Source organism: Nerophis lumbriciformis, linkage group LG24 (genome assembly GCF_033978685.3).
Source record: "Nerophis lumbriciformis linkage group LG24, RoL_Nlum_v2.1, whole genome shotgun sequence".
Lineage (NCBI taxonomy): Eukaryota > Metazoa > Chordata > Actinopteri > Syngnathiformes > Syngnathidae > Nerophis > Nerophis lumbriciformis.
In genome coordinates, this window is record NC_084571.2 from 4,348,902 (window position 1) to 4,360,175 (window position 11,274).

Genomic DNA, 11,274 nt, shown 5'->3' on the forward strand with positions numbered 1-11,274 from the left:
TCAGGGGTAAAATGTTGCCATTTGCTGATGTAAATTGGAGCTACAGATGTGTTAGTCTTCAGGGAGTACAACAAAAGCATCTCAGTGAATGATACAAATGAAAACATATATTGATGAGTACTCGATGTTTTTAACGAGCAGACACACGACACATACAATTAACACACGCATTGGTGACGTCACAAACATGGTACAATCCATTGAGGAAGCGGCGTTTATCTATGAAAGCGTGGTGCGTTCACGAAACGACGTGACTCCCACGCACACTTGTTTCTACATGCATATACGTAACACCACACGCCCCTGCATTGTGTTTATGCAAATACAAGAGAAGCTGACTGACGGGGGAGCTCGGGCGTGAACGATTTGTTGACATCCTCAAAGACGAGTATATGGAATATTCAAATATCCGACAGCTGAGTGTAGAACGCGAACGCAGCATCAGCTGTCGCTGTGCAGTTGAGGCGTTTCCCCCCCCTCACTGTGTAATCGACCGCAAGACATGGTGAGTGCATTAAACTCATACACAAAACATTAGAATGTCCGACAAACCTCACTTTGCTCAGCCGGGCAATGTGTTTGATAGGTCGGATTTCACTGTAACACCGAGAGGAGGCGAGAAGCGAGAAGGCTGGCTTTGTTCGGCTAACACTTGCTAGCCACTGATACCTGGGAATCGATACCGGTACTCGACGGTACTTTAACGCCACGATGCTTCATAATCCCCCCGCCGATGGTTGTCATAAATCAGCAAGAGTGTTGGTGTCAAAGAGCCGAGCTGCTGACATTGTTTTGTACAAGTGCTTTAAATGTAACCGTTCGTTAGCCAGAGCGCTACGACAACAACACAAAACTAGCTTAAGTTGTCAGTAGCAACCGAAGCTAAATGGGCTTTTTTCTGTAATATTTGCTTACAACTTTGGAAGCAAACGTTTGAATGTCGTCCTAGTTTAAAAGCAATCTGCAGTTTGGGGCTTGTGGCGAGTGTAAAGTTAAAAGGTGCTAACTGCTGCTTTAAACTTCAATGTGGACGTTTCATTGGGCTAGCATTAGCATGTTAGCTCGTCACGACATGACTAATGTTGACCGTTAGACAAACGTACGGAGATATTAGTTTACAGTTTGCTACACATATTTTGTATTTGAATGTTCTTTTTCTCGTATTGATGTCACACTCGATGTTGGTTAGTGTCTTTCGATTACGTTAGCTTCCGGCTAGCTAACTTTGCTGTCACTTCGACTCCTAGTTGTGTGTCCTATTACCTCCTTGAGATGGGATTTGCTATTTATTTTGAGTCCTCGTATCTTATTTCTATCATGAAATGTGTCGATTATCATGAAGCAGCTGGGAGGAAGGATCGCAACAGAGACGGGATTTTTACGGCTCTTTGAAGGGAGCCGGATTTTCATTTTTAAAGAGCCGTTCAAAAGACTGGCTCGTTATTCTATTTAGTTCTTTTTAACTTGTACTTAAATCAATAAAGTCAAAAGACTGGCTCGTTATTATAGTTAGTTTTTTTTAAAGGAAACCATCACAATTGATTAAAGAATCCATCTATTTTCTTCCGCTTATCCGAGGTCGGGTCGCGGGGGCAGCAGCCTAAGCAGGGAAGCCCAGACTTCCCTCTCCCCAGCCACTTCGTCCAGCTCCTTCCGGGGGATCCCGAGGCGTTCCCAGGCCAGCCGGGAGACATAGTCTTCCCAACGTGTCCTGGGTCTTTCCCTTGGCCTCCTGCCGGTCGGACATGCCGAGGGCTGCAACAACTAATCCATTAAATCGATTATAAAAATAGTTGGCGATTAATTTAATCATCGATTCGTTGGATCTATGCTATGCGCATTGGCTACTTTTTTTAATTATTTTTTTTAAATTTTTATAAACCTTTCTTTATAAACTGCAACATTTACAAACAGCTGAGAAACAATAATGAAAATAAGTATGGTGCCAGTATGCTGTTTTTTTCCAATAAAATACTGGAAAGTAGAAATGTAGTTTGTCTCTTTTATCCGATTATTAATCGATTGATCGAAGTAATAATCGACAGATTAATCGATTATCAAATTAGTTGTTAGTTGCAGCCCTAGACGTGCCCCAAACACCTCCCTAGGGAGGCGTTCGGGTGGCATCCTGAGCAGATGCCCGAACCACCTCATCTGGCTCCTCTCAATGTGGAGGAACAGTGGCTTTACTTTGAGGTCCCCCCGAATGGCAGAGCTTCTCACCCTATCTCTAAGGGAGAGACCCCGCCACCCGGCGGAGGAAACTAATTTCGACCGCTTGTACCCGTGATCTTGTCCTTTCGGTCATAACCCACAGCTCATGATCATAGGTGTGGATGGGAACGTAGATTGAGAGCTTTGCCTTCCGGCTCAGCTCCTTCTTCAGCACAACGGATCGATACAGTGTCCGCATTACTGAATACGCCGCACCCATTCGCCTGTCGATCTCACGATCCACTCTTCCCTCACTCGTGAACAAGACTCCTAGGTACTTGAACTCCTCCACTTGGGGCAGGGTCTCCTCCCCAACTTGATTAAAGAATGCCAGAGTGATTTTGATATTATGTATTTTCAAAACCAATGAAGTACAGTTGTGGTCAAAAGTTGACATACACTTGTAAAGAACATCATGTCATGGCTGTGTTGAGTTTCCAATCATTTCTACACCTCTTACTGTTTTGTGATAGTGATTGGAGCACATACTTGTTGGTCACAAAAAAACATTCTTAACATTTGCTTCTTTTATGAATTTATTATGGGTCTACTGAAAATGTGACCAAATCTGCTGGGTCAAACGTATACATACAGCAATGTTAATATTTGGTTACATGTCCCTTGGCAAGTTTCACTGCAATAAGGCACTTTTGGTAGCCATCCACAAGCTTCTGACAAGCTTCTGGTTGAATTTTTGACCACTCCTCTTGACAAAATTGGTGCAGTTCAGCTAAATTTGTTGGGTTTTCTGACATGGACTTTGGGAAGGCCATTCTAAAACCTTAATTCTAGCCAGAGTTAGTCATTCCTTTACCACTTTTGATGTGTGTTTGGGGTCATTGTCCTGTTGGAACACCCAACTGCGCCCTAGACCCAACGTCCGGGCTGATGATTTTAGGTTGTCCTGAAGAATTTGGAGGTAATCCTCCTTTTTTATTGTCCCATTTACTCTCTGTAAAGCACCAGTTCCATTCGCAGCAAAACAGGCCCAAAGCATAATACTACCACCGCCATGCTTGACGGTAGGATTGGTGCTCCTGGGATTAAAGGCCTCACCTTTTCTCCTCCAAACATATTGCTGGGTATACTGTGGCCAAACAGCAACATTTTTGTTTCATCTGACCACAATTTTTTCCTCCAGAAGGTCTTATCTTTGTCCTTGTGATGTCACATTTTCAGTAGACCCATAATAAATTCATTAAAAAAAAAAAAACTTAATGAATGTTTTTTGTGACCAACAAGTATGTGCTCCAATCACTCTATCACAAAAAAAATAAGAGTTGTAGAAATTATTGGAAACTCAAGACAGCCATGACATTATTTTCCTTACAGTGCGTACACTTTTAATCACGACTGTATATAGATTTGTTTTAACCATCAGGGCTTCACTCAAGTTTTGTCCCGGGACCCGAAAAGGGCTGTCAAAAAAATGTTAACAATAAGTTGTGTTTTGTTTTTATTTATTCAACGCTTAAATCTCTCTAGATCAACTTCAGGATTATCTGTCAATACAAAGTGTTTTAAATAGTTTTTTTTAATGTTTTATGCCCTTTTTTTTCAAAACCCATTTTTTATGGCAAAAGGACAAAAGATCCAATTTTGAATATTAAATGTGAAGTAATTGGAGCCTTAAATTGGTCAACAATTCATAACATAGATTTTTAATTTGTTATTATTTAAAAAAAACGACAGCTTTGAATACAAAAAACAGCCTGCACGGCAGCTTTGTGTGATTAATCAACATGACACATTTTTCTCATACATTCACCTGTTTGTTCTTTTATATTACTTTATTATTTTTCTTTTGTAATTGTAATTTTAGCGTTTTTTTTAATTTTATTTTATTTTTTAGCTCGATTCGTTTGCAAATACCACTTATCGATTATCTCCATTCACAAACAAACACTTGCCATTTTTTGGACTTACTTGATTCAAAGTGCTCGAGAATACATTAATTAAGAGTGGGTGGGTCGATCCAAATAGTGATAGTATCGATACAAAAGATAGGATTAGTCCCGGATCCATGAAATTGATATTATTAAATCCTCTAGAAAGTAAATTTATATAAATGTGTTTTAAGTTGCGTTGTTCATTTTTAACATTGTTATATCATTTGCTTTTGTTTAGTTATTTAGCACTATCTGACTTATTTGGCTCAAACTAATGTATTTTTTGTTGATATTTTCACTAATGTATTTATGTACTGTTCAATTGTTCACTAATACGTTTTGTTGATCTTGTTTTGTTTGTGTATAATCTATATCTTGTGTTGTAGTCTGTTCGTATAATCATGATCAACACATAAAATAAAATAAAAAATCATTCAATGATTTGGAAAAAAGTAAAATATTGATATTGGAAATACAAGTTCCCTTTTTTACACCATAATTTACATTTTTGTAAACTTGTGTGTCAATGACACTCTGATATTGCTTTCATTCGAACATTAGTAAATGTCTACTTTTTGGCGTTTGGGGACAATAACTAGGACGCTGTTGTGTCCACAGGATGTGTTCCTAATGATCCGACGTCACAAGACGACCATCTTCACAGAAGCCAAAGAGTCCACTTCAGTGTACGAGCTGAAGCGCATCGTGGAAGGAATCCTCAAGAGGCCGCCTGAGGAGCAGGTACTTTACAAGGTAACTAAAAAAAAAACACGGCGGATTCATGAAAATATCTCCTTGCGGGGCACCGTCGTCTAATTTGCATAATTGACCATGACACATGTGGGTGTCATTTCTACCTGGGGTGTGTCAGAGTGCATTCACTGCTGCTATTAGATGGTTTGTTTGTGTCAGACATTTTTTTTACTGTCACACAAAGGGGACATTTTGTGATTGCAGTGGAGATTTACAGTAACAAACGTCAAACGCATGCTTATAATTGCTGTGTTCAACTTGTGGCCCATTGGTACATTTTCACTTTGGACCTTGGAGTAAAAAGTTTGGACACCCTTGGAATATATTATAAATAGAATATTATTAATAGTAGTAATAGACTATATCATAAATATCATAGTACATGTGTATACCAAGATGACATCATGCAAAACAAATCAATCAATCAATGTTTACTTATATAGCCCTAAATCACGAGTGTCTCAAAGGGCTGCACAAGCCACAACGACATCCTCGGCTCAGATCCTACATCAGGGCAAGGAAAAACTCAACCGGATGGGACAATGAGAAACCTTGAAGGGGACCGCAGATGTGGGGACCCCCCCTGGGCGACTGGTGCAATGGACGTTGATAATATTGTGAGAGTCCAGTCCATAGTGGATCTAACATACTAGTGAGAGTCCAGTCCATAGTGGGGCCAGCAGGAGACCATTCCGAGCGGAGACAGGTCAGCAGCGCAGAGAGTGTTGTTGTTGTTGTTGAAGGGAAACGCGAACGTTGTGACGCAATACGTAAATATTACATGTTACTATGAATGTTACTACATTACATGTATACTTCCAGAGTGAATATATAAAACCTCGATGGAGGTTTTTGAATGTATTATGACACGCTACATAGGCGGAATAGAGCGACTTCCATTGGCTCCATTGTTAGCTGACTTTCATTTACGTTTATAATGCAAAAAAAAGAAAAATCATGTGAGTGCTTAACTCGCATAAGGATTGTGAATGATGGGCAGCATTCCAAAATAAGTGCCCCTTTTAAAGGCCTACTGAAACCCACTCCTACCGACCATGCAGTCTGATAGTTTATATATCAATGATGAAATCTTAACATTGCAACACATGCCAATACGGCCGGGTTAGCTTACTAAAGTGCAATTTTAAATTTCGCGCGAAATATCCTGCTGAAAACGTCTCGGTATGATGACGCCTGCGCGTGATGTCACGGATTGTAGAGGACATTTTGGGACAGCATGGTGGCCAGCTATTAAGTCGTCTGTTTTCATCGCAAAATTCCACAGTATTCTGGACATCTGTGTTGGTGAATCTTTTGCAATTTGTTCAATGAACAATGGAGACAGCAAAGAAGAAAGCTGTAGGTGGGAAGCGGTGTATTGCGGCCGACTGCAGCAACACAAACACAGCCGGTGTTTCATTGTTTACATTCCCGGAAGATGACAGTCAAGCTTTACCATTGGCCTGTGGAGAACTGGGACAACAGAGACTCTTACCAGGAGGACTTTGAGTTGGATGCGCAGACGCGGTACCGTGAGTACGCATACAGCTGCGGCTTCCAAACATTTGATCGCTTGCCCGTACGTGCGTGCCGCTATGTTCATGTCACGTACGTAACTTTGGGGACTTTGGGGAAATATATGTGCTGTATGAACTTTGGGGAGGTGAATGGTACTTTGGGCTGTGGGATTGAGTGTGTTGTGCAGGTGTTTGAGTTGTATTGGTGGGTTATATGGACGGGAGGGGGGAGGTGTTTGTTATGCGGGATTAATTTCTGGCATATTAAATATAAGCCTGGTTGTGTTGTGGCTAATAGAGTATATATATGTCTTGTGTTTATTTATTGTTTTAGTCATTCCCAGCTGAATATCAGGTCCCACCCGCCTCTCACAGCATCTTCCCTATCTGAATCGCTCCCACTGCCCTCTAGTCCTTCACTCTCACTTTCCTCATCCACAAATCTTTCATCCTCGCTCAATTTAATGGGGAAATCGTCGCTTTCTCGGTCCGAATCGCTCTCGCTGCTGGTGGCCATGATTGTAAACGATGTGCAGATGTGAGGAGCTCCACAACCTGTGACGTCACGCTACTCGTCTGCTACTTCCGGTATAGGCAAGGCTTTTTTATCAGCGACCAAAAGTTGCAAACTTTATCATCGATGTTCTCTACTAAATCCTTTCAGCAAAAATATGGCAATATCGCGAAATGATCAAGTATGACACATAGAATGGACCTGCTATCCCCGTTTAAATAAAAAAATCGCATTTCAGTTGGCCTTTAAAGACACGTTTTAATTAGGCCTTTTACTGATCATGTTCAATTTTATTTAGGTTTTTAATTTTTTATTCTATTTTCTATTTTATTTATTACTATTCTTACTACAAAGGGACAAGTGGTAGAAAATGGATGGATGGACTATTTTTACTACCAATAATCTTTGTGTTGTTTTTCTTCATTTAAAAATCTATTTTAAAATGTTGTACATCCTTTTAGATTACGTTAATGTTAGTCCTACAGTGTGGACGCCTCAAAGATGGCATTTTTCCTCTGTGCCATGTTTTGTTTTTGTCAATAGTGGCGTGCGTGTTCTTTCTTTCTTTTTTTTTAGGTGGAGAGCACTTTGTGTTGCCACTTGGCAGTGTATGAAAAGTGCTAATAAAAATGTATTATTTTTCCAAGTGTTGATACCCATTCCTCAGTAAGACGACCGTATGTCTCCACAAAGTTGTACAGGTCAAATTACGAAAGCACGCTCTGTGTCCACCTGTTGAGGTCCCCTGCTCATTAGCCACTAACGAGTGTGCGTTGTGGTCCTGTTCAGGATGACATGGTGCTGGAAGACGCTCAGACTCTGGGAAACTGCGGCTTCACAAACCAAACAGCGCGGCCTCAGTCGCCCGGCACCGTGGGACTGGCGTTCCGTCTCGGTAAATGACCTCACTCAAAGACGCTGCTTCTGCTTTTTTATGTGTTTGTGGGTCCTCGCTTCCTGACCTGGCGCTCCCACACGTGCGTGTGTCTCCTTGCAGATGATTCAGTCGAGCAGCTGACTATCGAGCCCTTCTCCATCCCCCCTGAACTCCCCGACGTCATGAAGCCACAGGACTCGAGCGGCACGGCCAACGAGCCGGCCGTACAGTGAGGAAGAAAGGGGGGCGGGGGGAGGGAGGAATGGGGTTGCGTCGTGGCGTGGGAGGGAACAATTTGGGAAGCGACACCTCAGCCGGCTCGTCTTGCGGACAACAGATCCCGAGCTGGACAGAAACAAACCCGGGTTGTAGTGCGTGCGTGCGAGCGATGCGTTTGTGTGCTTGCTAGCTACATTTTCACACACTGGTCACAACACTGTCACCTGGTAGAGGCGCAACATGTAAACACCTTACCTCCTATTTAATTCAGTCCAGTCTTTATTTGAGCTGCCTTACTCGTGCGTCTGTTTTTTTACCGGTTTCAATGTGGCCGTCAACCAGGAGAGACCTTTTTATTATTATTTTGCGCTATTTGTTTATTAAACTATTATTACTACGATTATTTAGTATTATTATTTACCGGCTTGTTTTTGGGTCTCAAGAACAAATTCACGCTGATCATTTTCTACAACACAAAGACTGCAGAAATGAACTAGCGGCCATGTTTATCTCAATGGTACACATCCTGGCTAATGTTTGTAGCACTCAGCATCTTGTCGACTTTAATCCGTGGGCCTGCTAAATGTGTATAGACTCAAGAAATGTCAGTTGTGGAAGTAGAGGCCACAATTGTCTTTGATTGTATACTATTTATACATTGACACAAATTGTTTTCCTGAAATTAAAACCAAGAGAAAAGGAACGCAGCAAAAACTTTGGCATGAAAGTGTAATATTTCTGGTTTAGAATTGATCTGCAACTGCGAAGCCAAATCCTCCGTGAGTCATTTGGGCGACACCTTAAGAACGCTTGAATGAAGTTTTTGACAGGATGGACTGTCAAAATTGATTTGATTCAACATTAAAATAAGCGTTTTCTCACCTCGTTGGCCTCTGTTGTGTACCTTTGCACACACTTCTGTGTTTTACGTAGTGCCAGTGAAGGCTGCACATAATTGTCTTGTTTCATCGAACTGTGACCAGAGTGCTTTGGGTTTCGTGAAAGGTGCTACTGTATTTTCATCCAATTATGAGTCAATATGTTCTTAATCTTATTTTCCAATACATTTTACACTTATGTTATACATTTCTCTGGCCTGACATATTTTATATGGCCCACGAAAGCCGGGAAATAACACGCGTCAATAAAGTACTGAACTATTTTCTCACTAAATGTATTGCAGAAAAATATACATAGGATAGACTTATTTATCCCACAATGGGAATATCATGTGGTTGCAGTGCAGATTTTTACATACAGTCAGAAAAGAAAACCACAATGAAAAACTGAAAATGGGTAATAATAAATACATACTGTAAACTACACCAGTTTTTCCTTAACCATTGTTGGGCAGAGGGTACCCCCAAGTGCCAAAAAGTATCTTGTTCCCTAGCTGTCGTCCGTATGTGCCGTAGCAGTACTCAGTTGGAACTTGTTTACCACTTGTGGCAGTAATGTCAATATCAAACAGAACAAGTCTGGAGCTAAAGTCATAGAGAAGTTTCTGCAGCGCAAAGATTATGCCTAAAGTGGTGAAACTGTATTTTAATTTGCACTTAATTTTATTGACAGTTTAGGTAAGAAACATTAGTGGCCTAGTGGTTAGAGTGTCCGCTCTGAGATCGGTAGGTTGTGAGTTCAAACCCCGGCCGAGTCATACCAAAGACTATAAAAATGGGACCCATTACCTCCCTGCTTGGCACTCAGCATCAAGGGTTGGAATTGGGGGTTAAATCACCAAAAATGATTCCCGGGCGTGGCCAACGCTGCTGCCCTCTGCTCCCCTCACCTCCCAGGGGGTGAACAACAAATTTCACCACACCTAGTGTGTGTGTGTGACAATCATTGGTACTTTAACTTATTCATTTTAGCACAACGTAATTGTATATAAATATATTTTTTGTCAGGTATTTATGAGTCCATTCCTATGCAGTATATTTAGTTAGTATTTATTAGTATTTACTTATTTTTCTAATCAGCACGCTAAGGCTAGGACGTTTGTCTCAAATAATCAGTTTAATGATTAAAAGATGGTTTAATATAATTTGACAAGGTTGTAAAAATAAATATATTTAAAAAATGCATTTTAAAGCAAGTTATCCATCAAATTGAACGCTGTAAACATGAAAATAGGTTTTAAAGTAAAAATGGGCAGTCAGCAAAATTTTACCAACAAAAAACATGGTCCCATTTTTCCATTTATAGTAATATACTGTACAAACAACCATATATTTTACAGTAGAAAAAAATATTTGCGAGCTCAGTCACCAGAATTTGAAAAAAACAACCCTGGTACAGTTTTTCCATTTACAGTAGTACACTGTGCAAACAACCGTATGTTTTACGGTGAAAACTGGCAGCTCAGTTGCCAACATTTTAACATAAACATTGGTACTGTTCCTCTGCTAACAGAAATATGGTGTAAAAAACAAAGTTTTACAATAATAATATAACGACCGAGTTGCCGGTTTTACCATGCAAAATTGGTTGTTTTTATAGTGTATGTAATTTTTTTTAAATAATAATGCATAGGCAATTGTTTAACAATATGAAGAGGTAAATCCTCATACATTTAAACATTATTCACTGTTATAAGCGGCCCTAAATGCATAAGTCATTTGACTTTTCTCGTCTTTCAATAAGGAAAACTTAAATTATTTTCCAGGACGCGTGGGAACCCCGTTTTCAGTAAAAGTATGCAATTTAAATGTCGTGTTTTACACTTCTAAATGAGATGGCGTAAATACTCTTATTAGGGAACGCAATGTTCCTTTGGGACAGAGAGGACCCTATTGTATTTTGTGCGTTTTATTCTTTATTATTATACCGCCGCCTCTTTGAGCTGTAATTTGACCCCCTTAACATGCTTCAAAACTCATCATATTTGACACACACATCAGGACTGGCGAAAATTGCCATTTAATAAAAAAACCAAACCCCAAAACTCAAAATTGCGCCCTAGCGCCCCCTAGGGAAAAACACAGACAAAACTGCTTGTAACTTCCGGTAGGAATGTCATAGAGACATGAAACAAAAACCACTATATAGGTCTGACTTAGACCTAGATTTCATACATTGACATCCTTCCTGTTGATTACAAATCAACAGGAAGTTGGCAATTCCCCCTTCAAAACAAAAGTTTAGTAAAAACAGTCACTTTTGCCTCTTTGAGCTGTAATTTGACCCCCTTAACATGCTTCAAAACTCACCGAACTGGACACACACATCAGGACTGGCAAAAATTGCGATCTAATAAAAAAAAACCAACCCCAAAACTCAAAATTGCGCTCT

General features: G+C 40.3%; 1 protein-coding gene across 2 annotated transcripts; it reads left to right on the forward strand.

The window, feature by feature from the left end:
* The first annotated feature begins 282 nt into the window (after nt 1–282).
* elob (elongin B) lies at nt 283–8,865 on the forward strand. Of its 2 annotated transcripts, none has more exons than XM_061981368.1 (4): nt 283–505; nt 4,722–4,844; nt 7,677–7,782; nt 7,885–8,865. In XM_061981368.1, the coding sequence occupies exons 1-4, from the start codon at nt 503–505 to the stop codon at nt 7,995–7,997; spliced, it is 345 nt and encodes a 114-aa protein (XP_061837352.1). In that variant the 5' UTR covers nt 283–502; the 3' UTR covers nt 7,998–8,865. The 2 variants fall into 2 exon arrangements, with proteins under 2 accessions (XP_061837352.1, XP_061837351.1); XM_061981367.2 differs by having other exon boundaries at nt 308–505; nt 4,722–4,856.
* The last annotated feature ends 2,409 nt before the right edge of the window (nt 8,866–11,274 follow it).